The following is a 19,543-nucleotide window of genomic DNA, read 5'->3' as shown; positions in this document are numbered from 1 at the left end:
CAACCAAATTATTTTTAGCATAAGTTTTAAGTTAAAGACCTTACGTTGTTTTCTGCTGATGGATAAATAATATAGAGACCACGTTTTCATGTATTTCATAAGTACTAGACACAAAAGCAGCTTTGTGCTGTACTTAAATAATGTGTTTAGTATTCCAATCTACAGGGATGTGAGCCTGTCAGAATATCAGAATCAAGATAACTGGAGACTGCCAAACTCATTCAAATTATAGCAGTTACAAGGAAACTCTAAAAGTTTATATGTTATACGCTGAGTGAATGTGACGGGTTATATATTTTCAGATTAAATCCCTTTTAGAACAAGCGGATTTATTTGCTAAAATGTGCACACTACATTGTTTTCACTTTAAATGCATTATATATGAAGCATACTAGAATTATTGATAAATAACGTCATGATGCTCAGCTTGCCATAAGGAAAGTAGCAAATATCAAAACCTGCTGTTGAAGCTGTGACTTATAAAAAATCACTTGTTTGGCCTAGGATTATCTAACAATATGTTGGACGGCCCATCACATTATTTATGACTTAAACATTATTCATTAGAGGGAGGTTTCAGAGTACTTAATGGTTTTGTAACGGTTTAGTCACCACTTGCTATCTTTAGTCAGTTCGTAAAAACTCCATCATGTTGAATTATTTAAAATCCATGATTTTCAGCATACACACATTAAAAGTTTTTGCACTAAGTGCCAAATGTTGCAAACAGCACTTTAACGGAATGATTTTGCTTTGATCCCTGTAGCAATTCCTGAATAATTTATCACAGGTTATTGCCTTAATTCTGGAGAGGGATAGAGCAATAAAGCCAGATGAAAACACTCCAGTTGAAACACCTTGGGGCCTGCTCATTCCTCTGACATGGCTCTTTTGTTGGAACTATTTAGAGGTTATTAAGACGTGTCTCCAGAATTAAGAGTGTGCTGTAAGAATGAAGACAGCCATCTTAATTCTAAAGACAAAGCACAATGACCCTTCACCCTTTTTCCTCTGTTGTTATTATATAGTAGAAATATGAGGATAATATCTATGTGAGACTGACCAAAAATAGCCTTAACATTAGTATGGCTGTATAAATGCACTTTCAAAACACACACGCAGATTGCTTTGTTCAGCACAATATTGTAAGCATTTTCCTTCATTTATTCCACGAGTCAAGTATCTAATTTCAGACACTTAAGAATGTGCTAATTACTGATTTTATTGTGCAACTGCTAATTAATTTTATATACATTACAATAGAATGTCTTTGAACAGATTTATAGTAATGAATTAAAATTGGTTATAGTTTCTGGTCATTATTGGCTGACGATAAGCCCATCTGGTTGGTAGTAACATAAAAATCAATTATTGTGTCTCTTTCCCACTGACAGCGTATGTTGATCGGGCTGGCAAGAGATCTTCGAGGGATTGCTTTTGCACTTAACACAAAGACCAGCTACACCATGCTGTTTGACTGGATGTATCCTTATTTCACGGTGACAATACCTGCCCCACAAACCAGAGGAAATCAAACCACTAGCTTGGGTTTAATAGCCCAGCACAGTGGGGAAGGGGAAACAAAACTAAATGAGCTCATGTATAATCCTTACTGCGTGATGCCAGCAGTGCAGTTAACCTTAAAGACACCATTTGGGGTTACCTGCTGGGAGGTCACTTTCTGTTTAATCATAGTGATTGTATGTAGACTTGACCCACAAAACAGGTCGGTGCAATGATGTTACCTTAAAAAAAATCTTTACAATAATATTGCTGCTGTACTTACATTTTATAGAGAACAGAATGTTTTATATTTTTACCATTACTCAAGGCCTTGCAGATAATATTACTTCTGTATATTCACATCTTATAGAGGATGTAGTATTTAGTAGTTAATTTGTAAAAACCTTATGGAAAATATTTACTACTACATCAGAAATGGAAAAATGCTGTTTATTATTAAACATATCATGTTTGTGTAGATAATGTGCACATTATTTTTCAGTTAACATTTAAAATTAAAAAATGTACTATATATATATATAAAAAAATGTGTATTTGTAGCCACCTAAGATAAAAATAGTTACATTTAATCTATAACTAATTTCACTTATTAATCCATGCTTTCATATTGTGAAAACTATTTTAACAACAGAAAAAAAATATATATATTGTTGTTTTTTGGAAGTAATGTATTTTATTTTTATTTTTTATTGCTGGAAACAAACCAGGATAGTTTTTTTTCATAATTAGTTTTTTAAGTGATAGTCACAACTTGCTTCATTTATCAGGGACAGCTCCGGTGGTGGCAAACTAAACATTTACTCTGCTTTCTCATATGAAATTACAGTATCATATCACTTTCAAAATCAATTTTTTTAGCGAGTATTATTTGTAACGCTTTGCACAAACTAAGTTAGCAGACTTGTATAAATATATCATACATATGTGAAGACCATGTGTTTTTAGTATCAGAATTTTAGAAAACATTTACAAGAAATCATTACTATGGTGCCTATCTATAAAGTTCCGAATGGAGCTTGATGGCCCGTGTTTCTGGCGAGTCTTCAGACTCGCCAGAAACAGCAGTTATGAAGCAGCGATCTAAAGACCGCTGCTCCATAACCCAGTCCACCTGCTCTGAGCAGGCGGACAGGAATCTCCGCAATTCAACCCGATCAAATACGATCGGGTTGATTGACACCTCCCTGCTGGCGGCCCACAAGAGCTGCTGGTGCAATGCTGAATACGGAGAGCGTATTGCTCTCCGCATTCAGCGACGACTTGCAGACCTGATCCGCACTGTCGGATCAGGTCTGCAAGACCTTTCATAAATAGAGGCCTACGTGTTTAAGGGCTTCAAATTGATAAAAAAAAAAAAAGAAAATGCATGGTTACACAACTATGGGTTGGGTAGGACACAGGTTTAAGTGTATTTTGTGCAAAAAATAATTGTACTTCTCTTAAAGGGACATGAAGCCCAAATTTTTTTCTTTCATTATTTATAAAGAGTATGTAATTTTAAACAACTTTCTAATTTAGTTCTATTATCTAATTTGCTTTATTCTCTTGCTATCCTTTGCTGAAATCATATCTGGATAGACTCAGTAGCTGCTGATTGGTGGCTGCACATAGATGCCTCGTGTGATTGTCTCACCAGTGTGCATTGCTATTTCTTTAACAAAGGATATCTAAATAATTATGCAAATTAGATAATAGAATTTATTATTATTATTATCAGTTATTTGTAGAGCGCCAACAGATTCTGCAGCGCTATAAACATAGGCGGTATACAAGGAAACATTTATAGGGATCAAATGGGTAGTGAGCCCTGCCAAGAGTCACACTGTTGTAGTCAGCTCTTAAGAAGGTGATCTGCAAACAGCTGGGCTCTTAGGCTTACATGCTAAGGGGGTTCAGGGGATAGCAATGGAGGAGAGAAACTGGTATAAAGAAATGGAGCACTTGAAGCTTTCAAAACTAGGGGAGAGTCTTGTGGAGGGAGGCAGAGAGTTCCATATGATGAGAGCCAGTCTGGAGAAGTCCTGTAAACGGGAATGTGAGGAGGTAACAAGAGAGGAGGAGAGAAGGAGGTCATGAGCAGAGCGAAGGGGACGGGAGGGAGAGTATCTGGAAGTAAATTGAAATTGTATTCTCTATCGGAATCATGAAAGAAAAATGCTGGGTTTAATGTCCCTTTAGAGGGACACAAAATCCATCCCCACTCCCCCCCCCCCCCCCCCCCATGATTCAGATAGAGCATGCAATTTTAAGCAACTTTCTAATTTATTCCTATTATCAATTTTTCTTTGTTCACTTGCTATCTTTATTTGAAAAATCAGAAATGTAAGCATAGGAGCCGGACCATTTTTGGTTTAGCACCTGAGAAGTGCTTGCTGATTGGTGGCTAAATGTAACATGCTCTATCTGAATCATGAAAGAAAAAAATGTGGGTTTTGTATCCCTTTAAACTTAAATTTTATTTCACGATTAAGGTAGAACATACAATTTTAAACAACTTTCCAGTTTACTTCTATTATCTCATTTGTGTTATTTTCTTGGTATCATTTGTTGAAGGAGTAGCAATGCACTACTGGTTTCTAACTGAACCCATGGGTGAGCCAATGACAATCGGTATATATATGCAGCCACCAATCAGCAGCTAGAGCCTAGGTTCTTTTCTGCTCCGGAACTCTCAGCAAAGGATACCAAAAGAAGGAAGCAAATAAAAAATAGAAGTAAATTGGAAAGTTGTTTAAAATTGTATGCTCTGTCTAAATCATGCTTGTCTAATTATTGGCTAGATTTAGAGTTTTGCGGCCAATGGGGTGTGTTAGCTACGCATATTTTTTTTCCCCCTGCACCTTTTAAATAACGCTGGTATTTAGAGTTCTCTGAAGGGCTGCATTAGGCTCCAAAAAGGGAGCGTAGAGCATAATTTACCGCCACTTCAACTCTCAATACCAGCGTTGCTTACGGTAGCGCCCCCATAGGAAACAATGGGGCATTTTGAGCTGCAAAAAAACCTAACACCTGCAAAAAAGCAGCGTTCAGCTCCTAACGCAGCCCCATTGTTTCCTATGGGGAAACACTTCCTAAGTCTGCACCTAACACTCTAACATGAACCCCGAGTCTAAACACCCCTAACCTTACACTTATTAACCCCTAATCTGCCGCCCCCGCTATCGCTGACACCTGCATTATACAATTAACCCCTAATCTGCCGCTCCAGGCACCGCCGCCACCTACGTTATCCCTATGAACCCCTAATCTGCTGCCCCCAACGTCGCCGACACCTACATTATAATTATTAACCCCTAATCTGCCCCCCAATGTCGCCGCTACCTACCTACACTTATTAACCCCTAATCTGCCGACCGGACCTCGCCACTACTCTAATAAATGTATTAACCCCTAAAGCTAAGTCTAACCCTAACACCCCCCTAAGTTAAATATAATTTTTATCTAACAAAATAAATTATTTCTTATTAAATAAATGAATCCTATTTAAAGCTAAATACCTGTAAAATAAACCCTAATATAGCTACAATATAACAAATAATTATATTGTAGCTATTTTAGCATTTATATTTATTTTACAGGCAACTTTGTATTTATTTTAACTAGGTACAATAGCTATTAAATAGTTATTTACTATTTAATAGCTACCTAGTTAAAATAATTACAAAATTACCTGTAAAATAAATCCTAACCTAAGTTACAAATAAACCTAACACTACACTATCAATAAATTAATTAACTAAACAACCTACAATTACATACAATTACATACAATTAAATAAACTAAACTAAATTACAAAAAAAAACAAACACTAAATTACATAAAATAAAAAAGATTACAAGAATCTTAAACTAATTACACCTACTCTAAGCCCCCTAAAAAAATAACAATGCCCCCCAAAATAAAAAAATGCCCTACCCTATTCTAAAATAAAAAGTTAACAGCTCTATTACCTTACCAGCCCTTAAAAGGGCTTTTTGCGGGGCATGTCCCAAAGAAATCAGCTCTTTTGCCTGTAAAAAAAAAACCATACAATACCCCCCCCAACATTACAACCCACCACCCACATACCCCTAATCTAACCCAAACCCCCCTTAAAAAACCTAACACTAAGCCCCTGAAGATCTCCCTACCTTGTATTCACCCAGCCGGGTATCACCGATCCGTCCAGAAGAGGGTCCGAAGTCTTCATCCTATCCGGCCATCAGAACAGCCAATAGAATGCGAGCTCATTCTGATTGGCTGATCCAATCAGCCAATCGGATTGAACTTGAATCTGATTGGCTGATTCAATCAGCCAATCAGATTTTTCCTACCTTAATTCCGATTGGCTGATAGAATCCTATCAGCCAATCGGAATTTGAGGGACGACATCTTGGATGACGTCATTTAAAGGAACCTTCATTCGTTGTTAGTCCGTCAGTGAGGAAGGATGGCTCCGCGTCGGCTGCTTCAAGATGGACCCGCTCTGCTCCGGATGGAAGAAGTTAGAAGATGCCGCCTGGATGAAAACTTCCGACCCTCTGGAGGACCTCTTCTGGCCGGATAGGATGAAGACTTCGGACCCTCTGGAGGACCTCTTCTGGCCGGATAGGATGAAGACTTCGGACCCTCTTCTGGACGGATCGGTGATACCCGGCTGGGTGAATACAAGGTAGGGAGATCTTCAGGGGCTTAGTGTTAGGTTTTTTAAGGGGGGTTTGGGTTATATTAGGGGTATGTGGGTGGTTGGTTGTAATGTTGGGGGGGTATTGTATGTTTTTTTTACAGGCAAAAGAGCTGATTTCTTTAGGGCATGCCCCGCAAAAAGCCCTTTTAAGGGCTGGTAAGGTAATAGGACTGTTAACTTTTTATTTTAGAATAGGGTAGGGCATTTTTTATTTTGGGGGGCTTTGTTATTTTTTTTAGGGGGCTTAGAGTAGGTGTAATTAGTTTAAAATTCTTGTAATCTTTTTTTATTTTTTGTAATTTAGTGTTTGTTTGTTTTTGTAATTTAGTTTAGTTTATTTAATTGTATGTAATTGTAGTTAATTTATTTAATTTATTTATTGATAGTGTAGTGTTAGGTTTAATTGTAACTTAGGTTAGGATTTATTTTACAGATAATTTTGTAATTATTTTAACTAGGTAGCTATTAAATAGTAAATAACTATTTAATAGCTATTGTACCTAGTTAAAATAAATACAAAGTTGCCTGTAAAATAAATATAAATGCTTAAATAGCTACAATATAATTATTCGTTATATTGTAGCTATATTATGGTTTATTTTACAGGTAAGTATTTAGTTTTAAATAGGAATACTTTAGCTAATAAGAGTTCATTTATTTCGTTAGATAAAAATTATATTTAACTTAGAGTTAGGGTTAGACTTAGCTTTAGGGGTTAATACATTTATTAGAGTAGCGGTGAGGTCCGGTCGGCAGATTAGGGGTTAATACTTGAAGTTAGGTGTCGGCGAGGTCCGGTCGGCAGATTAGGGGTTAATAAGTGTAGATACGGTAGCGGCGACGTTGGGGGGGCAGATTAGGGGTTAATAAATATTATCTAGGTGTCGGCGATGTTAGGGGCAGCAGATTAGGAGTACATAGGGATAATGTATGTGGCGGCGGTGTGCGGTCGGCAGATTAGGGGTTACAAAAAACTATTATAGTGGCGGCGATGTGGGGGGACCTCGGTTTAGGGGTACATAGGTAGTTTATGGGTGTTAGTGTACTTTAGAGCACTGTAGTTAAGAGCTTTATAAACCGGCGTTAGCCCATAAAGCTCTTAACTACAGCCTTTCCATGGGCGGTAGGAGTTTTGTCGTTAGAGTTCTAACGCTCACTTCAGCCAAGACTCTAAATACCGGCGTTAGGAAGATCCCATTGAAAAGATAGGATACGCAATTGGCGTGAGGGGATCTGCGGTATGGAAAAGTCGCGGCTGGAAAGTGAGCGTTAGACCCTTTCCTGACTGACTCTAAATACCAGCGGGCGGTAAAAAGCAGCGTTAGGACCCCTTTAACGCTGCTTTTGACGGCTAACGCAGAACTCTAAATCTAGGCGTATGACTTTACTGTCCCTTTAAGCTATCATTGATCTAACTTGTTTATCACAAATGATGGTTGCTGTTTTCCAAAAATGTAACTGAGGGTAGCGAACAGGTAAAGATTAAACAAACTATGGTCCCCCCTTCCAAGCCAGGAATCGTATAACTACTCAGGTTTGCTTTGCCTCTTTTCTTAAGCCTTTCCAATTCGCTAAAAGAGCCTCTGTTTTTAATAATAAACTTGCTCAAATTAATTGTATGAGATAACAGAACAATCTCGGGATACACAAGAGGGTAAAATATTAGGATAATTTATTTACTGTTGATTATAAATATCTAATGTGTTTGTGTTTTTTATATTTTTTTTTATATTTACTAAATATTTACCTTTAATGATGCGTGCAATTGATATTGTCACATATTTTTATATTTGACATTATTTTAAATGTCTAAACACTTACTTGCAATAATAACTTAATATTCTAATATCTTTATTTTTACATTTTGGACCAGATTACAAGTGGAACGTTAACAGTTATGCTTGAGCAATAAGTGGTATACCGTGGTGTTTGTGCGTTGGATTTTCCACTCGTATTACAAGTTGAAAGTAAACGCCATAGCTTGAGCGCAATCCTGGTTTACACTAAAATGATTGCCGTGTCCTCAGAGCTCTGGTTAACTGTTTCGCGAAACAAAAAAGTACCACAAAACACATAAAAAATACATTACAAAGTACACTTACACTCATGATAACACCATCTAATAAAAATTATTTTAAAATATTGCACAAAAAAAGTTATAAGGACTCAAATAAATGATGTCTAAGGGCTTTAACATAGAGATATATACTGTACATATACATGTCAAAATATGTGTGTGTGTGTGTGTGTGTATATATATATATATATATATATATATATATACAGTTGTGCTCATAAGTTTACATACCCTGGCAGAATTTATGATTTCTTGGCCATTTTTCAGAGAATATAAATGATAACACAAAAACTTTTCTTTCACTCATGGTTAGAGTTTGGCTGAAGCCATTTATTATCAATCAACTGTGTTGACTCTTTTTAAATCATAATGACAACAGAAACTACCCAAATGACCCTGATCAAAAGTTTAAATACCCTGGTGATTTTGGCCTGATAACATGCACACAAGTTGACACAAAGGGGTTTGAATGGCTATTAAAGATAACCATACTCACCTGTGATCTGTTTACTTGTAATTAGTGTGTGTATAAAAGGTCAATGAGTTTCTGGATTTCTAACAGACCCTTGCATCTTTCATCCAGTGCTGCACTGACGTTTCTGCATTCTGAGTCATGGGGAAAGAAAAAGAATTGTCAAAAGATCTGTGGGAAAAAGGTAGCTGAACTGTATAAAACAGGAAAGGGATATAAAAAGATATCCAAGGAATTGAGAATGCAAATCAGCAGTGTTCAAACTCTAATCAAGAAGTGTAAAATGAGGCGTTCTGTTTGATAACATACTGCATTCATCTTGCCATCAATTCTGACCAAATTTCCTGTTCTTTTGTAGCTCACACATCCCCAAAACATCAGCGATCCACCTCCGTGTTTCACAGTAGGAATGGTGTACCTTTCATCATAGGCCTTGTTGACTCCTCTCTAAATGTAGTGTTTATGGTTGTGGCCAAAAAGCTCAATTTTGGTCTCATCACTCCAAATGACTTTGTGCCAGAAAGTTTGAGGCTTGTCTCTGTGCTGTTTGGCGTATTGTAAGTGGGATACTTTGTGGCATTTGCATAGTAATTGCTTTCTTCTGGCGACTCGAACGTGCAGCCTATCTTTCTACAAGTGCCTCCTTATAGTGCATCTTGAAACAGCCACACCACATGTCCTGTATTTCACCTGAAGTTATTTGTGTGTTTTTCTTTGCATCCCAAACTATTTTCCTGGCAGTTGTGGCTGAAATTTTAGTTGGTCTACCTGACCGTGGTTTGGTTTCAAGAGAACCCCTCATTTTCCACTTCTTTATTAGAGTTTGAACACTGCTGATTTGCATTCTCAATTCCTTTGATATCTTTTTATATCCTTTTCCTGTTTTATACAGTTCAACTACCTTTTCCCGCAGATCCTTTGACAATTCTTTTGCTTTCCCCATGACTCAGAATCCAGAATCGTCAGTGCAGCACTGGATGAAAGATGCAAGGGTCTGTCAGGAGTCCAGAAACTCATTGACCTTTTATACACACATATTAATTACAAGAAAACAGATCATAGGTGAGGATGGTTACCTTTAATAGCCAGTCAAACCCCTTTGTGTCAACTTGTGTGCATGTTATCAGGCCAAAATCACCAAGGTAGTTTCTGTTGTCATTATGATTTAAAAAGAGTAAACACAGTTGATTGATAATAAATGGCTTCAGCCAAACACTAACCATGAGTGAAAGAAGTTTTTGTGTTTTATAATTCATAGTCTCTGAAAAATGGCCAAGAAATCATAATTTCTGACAGGGTATGTAAACTTATATACTGTGTGTATATATATATATATATATATATATATATATATATATATATATATATATATATATATATATATATATATACAGTATATATATATGTGTATACAGATATTTATAGGGATACCTATTTAGAAATACTTAGAACATAGACTATGAGCAGAACATTGTAATGTCAAATATTTACAGTAAATACACAATATAACACTTTATTAAATATGAATAATGCATAAATTTGTTTTTATCTACTTAACTGCAAAGGCCTCCAATACACTTATACCTATGTCATATATATATATATATATATATATATCTGTAAATACATAAACACACATATAAATACATAAATAGATATGTAAACACACAGACTCACACACATATATATATATATATATATATATATATATATATATAATGTATATTATACCAAAATACCATCCAATATATGTAGAAATATGTATTGATGAATGAATAGAACATATTCTGCTATGTGAATAACAATGGGATATGAAGTATTGATATTTTCATGTTGGGTTAGCGCACCGAATATGCGATCGGTATGCATGCGAGTTGAGTGTTTGTTTTTTTCCACTTTTTTGCTCCATTGACTTTTATGGGAGAATAGGTTATCGTGCGCGCGATATTCTAAGTTTGGCTTTTTGCACTCGTCGTGTAAGCGTGCAGGCGAAAACAGTTTACTTTCAACTCATAATAGGAGTGCTTCTAGAGCAGTCAACAATTGAGCAGTAGCGTTAACTAATGATCCACTTGTAATCTGTCCCTTTATAGTTTAAGATTGTGATTTAAGCTATATACTGTATGTATTATTATAATTTATTTGTAGAGTGCCACAAATTTTCATAGTGCTGGATTAATTGTTTTAACCAGTAAATAATCTTTAATAACAGCCAAGGAAAACTGCTGAAATTAGGCATGTGTTTTCAAGAAGCCATGCCTTTTGTTGAATTTGATAAATAAAAAAATAAATTAAAAAAATCTATTCAAAAAGTGTTTTCAGATGGATTGAAGTATCATTGTTAATATAGTGCAAATTCATTAGAAAACCACTATAACTGTGTTTTCTAATAGACTGAATTAATGTTAAAACTGTTCATAATGGGAGACCATTCGACATTCTTTTGAACATAGCTCCTTAAAAACAATGAGTTATTTCCATTTTTTTTGTTATTTCCTGTAAAAAAAAAAGTGTGTGTGTGTATGTGTGTATATATATATATATATATATATATATATATATATATATATATTCCTTGATTTGTATCTTAAACCATTCACTACTGGGAATTTCAAAGAAAAAGTTGCCCAAAATACAGAATAATTTTCATTCATAAAATGACGGTCCACAGTCCTCAAAAGCATATGGCATATAGGAGGAGACCATAACAGAGCTTAAAATCCCTCCCACCTTACATCTCACTTTTAGTTTTGTTCTTGGCCTCGTAGGAGATGGTTGAGAATAGAGGTTGTTCTAGCTACTTGATTATGGATTACAAATTGGGAGCTCAGACCTATGTGAGACCAAGAGTCCCTAGGGAGTATAATTTACAAGGAAGAAAGAAAATACTTCACAGCAGCTGAATGTAACAGGGAAACAACCATAATTACCTTCAGGTGTCGCAGGGACACCTCCCCCTGAGGAACTCTGGTATTTCCTACTGCAATCCTCTGCGGTACTCGATACCCATACTGGATGGGCTCTCTACTAGATACTGCTGCAGCTGTGTTGACATAGATGACATGTCTCTTAATCCAGTGGAGGGGTGCTGCACAAGAGAAGTGCCTTTACACAGCACAGACATAGCCCAGAGGCTATTTGTAGGTTTTCTGACACAGGTACAGCATAGCCAGGGGACTTAACCTGCTCTCCTCATGACATATTTTTTCTCCATATCAGGACCCTAATTGTTCTATATTAATTTGAAACACTTTCAGGGAAGCCTCTGACCCTTTACAGACCTCTGGCAGCTTTATGGGTATTTTTGGCCACTTTTAAATTTAGGTGTATGGCCCTTTAGGAGAACTGACAATTGCTTAGTGGAAGATGTGGTTTAGTAGTGGAGGCTCAGATTTGGATGGGGATTAATATTTTGATATGTTCAAGGTTATATTATGCTTTGTGTAAAATTATTTATTAAAATTTAAACAAATGTGTTTTTACTATTAAGTGAACACAGGCTTTTCTCCCAACTGTAATTCAGTCCCCTCAATCTGGTGCCTTAGCAACTGGATTTTTATTGCAACAGTTTGGGCAAGATTCTAAACTTATTTTCAGTGCCTGCCATTCCCAGGAAGTGGTGAGTACCCCTACATGTGCTGCCAGGGGGTACTTAAGGGCTAAATAATATATATTGGGGCTGTGGTGGATTCTATACTGTGATACTTAGGGAGCGTAAACTTAGTGTACAGGGCTCTATGCCAGGTATTATCTATATTTAAATACAGTGTCTTTGCATACTTTATTTTAAGTGAAATCTGGAACTAAATGTATGTGTCCACACTGGTGTATCTGAGTCAATTTTCTGATATCCCTCTATCTGCATATTCTTGTTTATTTTGCAAATATGTTCCAGTATGCCAGGTCACTCAAATCTGTAACAATTTTATACCTCGTATTTTGCATACATATCATTTGCAACACTCCACTTAACTGATGGAATTTGACCTATTATTATCACTCAAGGGGAAACTACTGTGTTTTTTTTCTCCTGAAAAACTAAACATATTATATACAAAATAGTGACAGTTTGTTGAGCGACTGTCCCCAAACTAACGCCTAGATTTAGAGTTTGGCGTTAGCCGTCAAAACCAGCGCTGGTTTTGGGCTACCGCTGGTATTTAGAGTCAGTCAGGAAAGGGTCTAACGCTCACTTTGCAGCCGCGATTTTTCCATACCGCAGATCCCCTTACGCCATTTGCGTATCCTATCTTTTCAATGGGATCTTTCTAACGCCGGTATTTAGAGTTGTGGCTGAAGTGAGCGTTAGAAATCTAACGACAAAACTCCAGCCGCAGAAAAAAGCCAGGAGTTAAGAGCTTTCTGGGCTAACGCCGGTTCATAAAGCTCTTAACTACTGTACACTAACACCCATAAACTACCTATGTACCCCTAAACCGAGGCCCCCCCACATCGCCTCTACTCTATTAATTTTTTTTTAACCCCTAATCTGCCGACCGCACACCGCCGCCACCTACATTATCCCTATGTACCCCTAATCTGCTGCCCCTAACACCGCCGACCCCTATATTATATTTATTAATCCCTAATCTGCCGCCCCCAACGTCACCTCCACCTACCTACAATTATTAACCCCTAATCTGCCGACCGGACCTCACCGCTACTCTAATAAATGTATTAACCCCTAAGTCTAACCCTAACACCCCCCTAAGTTAAATATAATTTAAATCTAATGAAATAAATTAACTCTTATTAAATAAATTATTCCTATTTAAAGCTAAATACTTACCTGTAAAATAAATCCTAATATAGCTACAATATAAATTATAATTATATTGTAGCTATTTTATGATTAATATTTATTTTACAGGCAACTTTGTATTTATTTTAACCAGGTACAATAGCTATTAAATAGTTAATAACTATTTAATAGTTACCTAGTTAAAATAATTACAAAATTACCTGTAAAATAAATCCTAACCTAAGTTACAATTAAACCTAAAACTACACTATCAATAAATTAATGAAATAAAATACCTACAATTATCTACAATTAAACCTAACACTACACTATCAATAAATTAATTAAATACAATACCTACAAATAAATACAATTAAATAAACTAACTAAAGTACAAAAAATAAAAAAAGAACTAAGTTACAAAAAATAAAAAAATATTTACAAACATTAGAAAAATATTACAATTTTAAGCTAATTACACCTACTCTAAGCCCCCTAATAAAATAACAAAGCCCCCCAAAATAAAAAAAATGCCCTACCCTATTCTAAAATTAAAATAGAAAAGCTCTTGTACCTTACCAGCCCTTAAAAGGGCCTTTTGCGGGGCATGCCCCAAAGAATTCAGCTCTTTTGCCTGGAAAAAAACATACAATACCCCCCCCCAACATTACAACCCACCACCCACATACCCCTAATCTAACCCAAACCTCCCTTAAATAAACCTAACACTCGGGGTACATGTTAGGGTGTTAGGTGCAGACGTAGGAAGTGTTTCCCCATAGGAAATAATGGGGCTGCGTTAGGAGCTGAACGCTGCTTTTTTGCAGGTGTTAGGTTTTTTTCAGCTCAAACAGCCCCATTGTTTCCTATGGGGGAATTGTGCACGAGCACGTTTTTGAAGCTGGCCGCGTCCGTAAGCACCGCTGGTATTGAGAGTTGCAGTGGCGGTAAATTATGCTATACGCTCCCTTTTCGGACCCTAACGCAGCCATTCTGTGAACTCTAAATACCAGCGGTATTTAAAAGGTGCGGGAGAATAAAAGCCAGCGTTAGCTACGCGGGTCATTAACGACAAAACTCTAAATCTAGCCGTAAGTAAGCATAAATCTGGTGATTTAACTCGGTCTCCTGAGCGAAATGTGCAAAATATTTCTTATGCTGATAACCTATGTGTTTACAGGATGGATTTGACAAGGTGGAAAAGAGAAAGATTTCCACAAAAAAGGATGCATGTATAGCACCCTAAGCACAGACTAGTAGGCAGGAATTACCAGAAAAAGTTAAAACTTAACTTTTATTCAAATCCAAATAAATTAAAATAGGGTTACACACATTGTAAAAACACAGGATATTAGCATTGTGATAATATAATAAAGAGGCATGGATGGACAATGAATATGGCCTGGGGTCAATGTGGTCCTCTGTACCTCAGTTTGATAATAAAGGTATAAATGATCTCCTACTCACACATTAGTGTAGTAAACACTTTAATGTGTAGCTGTGTCCTAAAGCAGAACTGCCAAACAGGTACTAGATCAATGAGTGCAGCGGTGAGACCGCTATCCAAGTTGGCTAGTTATTTATGTTATAAAGACTCCCACTTCTACTTTGCTTTAAATTAATTAAAAGTATCATGCTGGAGCAAATATTAATAAGCGCAATTGTGACAGTTAAGATTGTTTAAACAATCTCAGGCTAGGATTGAGATCCACATTTAAACTATGTCTGGCACAACCCAGACACCACCATTGTATATATTATTCTAAGAGATAGAAAAGTGCATAGTAGTAGGAGCAGGTGTCTCAGCTGAAACAGTTAATATCACTATAGATGCTAATATACTGATATTAAAAGAAAGAGCCCCTAATGCTCTATTAAGTCCCTTGACGCGTTTCGTCCCTCCGAGCTTTATCAAAGGTGGAGGACCGCCGTAGCACTGTGAATGCAAGTGTAATTAAAAAATAGAGATATATGAAACGTGTAGTGTGTAAAGTGTGACGTGGCAACACCTTAAATATTTTTTTAGTATTAAATAAATAATAAACATATATACAAAATGTGATGATTAAGATTGATCTAAAGAATGATCAAAAACAGTGGAAAATTTAGCAAATAGTAAAGTGACAAATCAAAGTGGGTAATGTGTTAGTGTGTGTTCATCTTTTTCAATGAATTGTGTTCTGAACCCGTGACTATTGCATATGAGAGTAGAATTAAATCTTCTTTAGTTTAAATCTGTTTAACACTCAGGTATGCAGATATGGTCCTGTGCTAATTTTCCATATGATTTTATAGTTTTTAATATAGTGCAAACCAGTTATTTAAAGAAATACATAATAATTATTCTGTTTGTTATGTCCAAAGGGTTGGACTAAATTTAATAAATAAATCCACCGACTTTCGGATTTTAAGAGTGCTGTTTCCAGATCTCCACCTCTCATGCCTAGACTGACCTTTTCTATCCCCCAACATTGTAAGTCATCTTTGTTGGATTTATGATATTTCAGGAAACGTGAAGCAACACTCGTCAAAGTTTCATGATCATCTCTATCTTTGGCAGCATTTTTGATATTCCTAAAATGTTCCATAATTCTCAATCTGAGTTTTAGTGTGGTCATGCCAACATAGAATAAATTGCATGCACAGTGTAAAACATAGATAACACTTTCAGTGTTGCAACTAATATATCTCAAGATTTTATGGGTCTTGTCAAATCTATTTGTGATAGTCGATGTTTTACTCATGTACTTACATTAACTACAGTTTCCACATTTGTGTGCTCCTAGGTTAAATGCTGTAGCAGTTTTCTTTTGCTGGAAGTGGCTACTGGTGACTAAGTCCTTGATATTTTTAGTTTGTCTGTAACCAATGAAGGGTCTGTCTTCCAGACTAGTTTTTAATGTTGGGTCAGTCATTAAAATGTCCCAGTGTTCATTATTTTTAATATTTGTGGAGTTTGGGCATTATAGGTCATACTTAAAGGGACATAATACTCATATGCTAAATCACTTGAAACTGATGCAGTATAACTGTAAAAAGCAGACAGAAAAATATCACCTGAGCATCTCTATGTAAAAAAGGAAGATATTTTACCTCACAATCTCCTCAGCTCAGCAGAGTAAGTTCTGTGTAAAAAGTTATTTCTCCAACATAGGTGTGTCCGGTCCACGGCGTCATCCTTACTTGTGGGATATTCTCTTCCCCAACAGGAAATGGCAAAGAGCCCAGCAAAGCTGGTCACATGATCCCTCCTAGGCTCCGCCTACCCCAGTCATTCTCTTTGCCGTTGTACAGGCAACATCTCCACGGAGATGGCTTAGAGTTTTTTAGTGTTTAACTGTAGTTTTTCATTATTCAATCAAGAGTTTGTTATTTTTAAATAGTGCTGGTACGTACTATTTACTCAGAAACAGAAAAGAGATGAAGAATTCTGTTTGTATGAGGAAAATGATTTTAGCAACCGTAACTAAAATCCATGGCTGTTCCACACAGGACTGTTGAGAGCAATTAACTTCAGTTGGGGGAACAGTTTGCAGTTCCCTTGCTGCTTGAGGTATGACACATTCTAACAAGACGATGTAATGCTGGAAGCTGTCATTTTCCCTATGGGATCCGGTAAGCCATGTTTATTACGATTGTAAATAAGGGCTTCACTAGGGCTTATTTAAACTGTAGACTTTTTCTGGGCTAAATCGATTGATTATTAACACATATTTAGCCTTGAGGAATCATTTTATCTGGGTATTTTGATATAATAATATCGGCATATTCTTTAGGGGCTTTCCCAAAGCATAGGCAGAGTCTCATTTTCGCGCCGGTGTTGCGCACTTGTTTTTGAGAGGCATGGCATGCAGTCGCATGTGAGAGGAGCTCTGATACTTATAAAAGACTTCTGAAGGCGTCATTTGGTATCGTATTCCCCTTTGGGTTTGGTTGGGTCTCAGCAAAGCAGATACCAGGGACTGTAAAGGGGTTTAAAGCTTAAAACGGCTCCGGTTCCGTTATTTTAAGGGTTAAAGCTTCCAAAATTGGTGTGCAATATTTTCAAGGCTTTAAGACGCTGTGGTGAAAATTTGGTGAATTTTGAACAATTCCTTCATGTTTTTTCGCAATTGCAGTAATAAAGTGTGTTCAGTTTAAAATTTAAAGTGACAGTAACGGTTTTATTTTAAAACGTTTTTTGTACTTTCTGATCAAGTTTATGCCTGTTTAACATGTCTGAACTACCAGATAGACTGTGTTCTGAATGTGGGGAAGCCAGAATTCCTATTCATTTAAATAAATGTGATTTATGTGATAATGACAATGATGCCCAAGATGATTCCTCAAGTGAGGGGAGTAAGCATGGTACTGCATCATTCCCTCCTTCGTCTACACGAGTCTTGCCCACTCAGGAGGCCCCTAGTACATCTAGCGCGCCAATACTCCTTACTATGCAACAATTAACGGCTGTAATGGATAATTCTGTCAAAAACATTTTAGCCAAAATGAACCCTTGTCAGCGTAAGCGTGGCTGCTCTGTTTTAGTTACTGAAGAGCATGACGACGCTGATATTAATATCTCTGAAGGGCCCCTAACCCAATCTGAGGGGGCCAGGGAGGTTTTGTCTGAGGGAGAAATTACTGATTTAGGGAACATTTCTCAGCAGGCTGAATCTGATGTGATTACATTTAAATTTAAATTGGAACATCTCCGCATTTTGCTTAAGGAGGTATTATCCACTCTGGATGATTGTGAAAATTTAGTCATCCCAGAGAAACTATGTAAAATGGACAAGTTCCTAGAGGTGCCGGGGCTCCCAGAAGCTTTTCCTATACCCAAGCGGGTGGCGGACATTGTTAATAAAGAATGGGAAAGGCCCGGTATTCCTTTCGTCCCTCCCCCCATATTTAAAAAATTGTTTCCTATGGTCGACCCCAGAAAGGACTTATGGCAGTCAGTCCCCAAGGTCGAGGGAGCGGTTTCTACTTTAAACAAACGCACCACTATTCCCATAGAGGATAGTTGTGCTTTCAAAGATCCTATGGATAAAAAATTAGAAGGTTTGCTTAAAAAGATGTTTGTTCAGCAGGGTTACCTTCTACAACCCATTTCATGCATTGTCCCTGTCACTACTGCCGCATATTTCTGGTTTGATGAACTGCTTAAGGTGCTCGATAGTGACTCTCCTCCTTATGAGGAGATTATGGACAGAATCAATGCTCTCAAATTGGCTAATTCTTTCACTCTAGACGCCTCTTTGCAATTGGCTAAGTTAGCGGCTAAGAACTCTGGGTTTGCTATTGTGGCGCGCAGAGCGCTTTGGTTGAAATCTTGGTCGGCTGATGCGTCTTCCAAGAACAAGCTACTAAACATTCCTTTCAAGGGGAAAACGTTGTTTGGTCCTGACTTGAAAGAGATTATCTCTGATATCACTGGGGGTAAGGGCCACGCCCTTCCTCAGGATCGGCCTTTCAAGGCAAAAAATAGACCTAATTTTCGTCCCTTTCGTAAAAACGGACCAGCCCAAGGTGCTACGTCCTCTAAGCAAGAGGGTAATACTTCTCAGGCCAAGCCAGCTTGGAGACCAATGCAAGGCTGGAACAAGGGAAAGCAGGCCAAGAAACCTGCCACTGCTACCAAGACAGCATGAAATATTGGCCCCCGATCCGGGACCGGATCTGGTGGGGGGCAGACTCTCTCTCTTCGCTCAGGCTTGGGCAAGAGATGTTCTGGATCCTTGGGCGCTAGAAATAGTCTCCCAGGGTTATCTTCTGGAATTCAAGGGACTTCCCCCAAGGGGGAGGTTCCACAGGTCGCAGTTGTCTTCAGACCACATAAAAAGACAGGCGTTCTTACATTGTGTAGAAGACCTGTTAAAAATGGGAGTGATTCATCCTGTTCCATTAAGAGAACAAGGGATGGGGTTCTACTCCAATCTGTTCATAGTTCCCAAAAAAGAGGGAACGTTCAGACCAATCCTAGATCTCAAGATCTTAAACAAATTTCTCAAGGTCCCATCGTTCAAGATGGAAACCATTCGAACTATCCTTCCTTCCATCCAGGAAGGTCAATTCATGAC

General features: G+C 37.2%; 1 protein-coding gene across 1 annotated transcript in view; it reads left to right on the top strand.

Annotated features, from left to right (window-relative positions):
- The window catches only part of RANBP17 (RAN binding protein 17), a 1,312,934-nt gene that overhangs the window by 845,334 nt on the left and 448,057 nt on the right, over positions 1-19,543 (top strand). The window contains exon 20 of the mRNA XM_053718559.1: positions 1,395-1,483. Coding sequence (XP_053574534.1) covers positions 1,395-1,483 — 89 coding nt within the window. The remainder of the gene's footprint in view (positions 1-1,394; positions 1,484-19,543) is intronic.

The sequence above is a fragment of the Bombina bombina genome, chromosome 6, assembly GCF_027579735.1.
Source record: "Bombina bombina isolate aBomBom1 chromosome 6, aBomBom1.pri, whole genome shotgun sequence".
Classification (NCBI taxonomy): Eukaryota; Metazoa; Chordata; class Amphibia; order Anura; family Bombinatoridae; genus Bombina; species Bombina bombina.
This window is presented reverse-complemented; position numbering and strand designations above follow the sequence as displayed.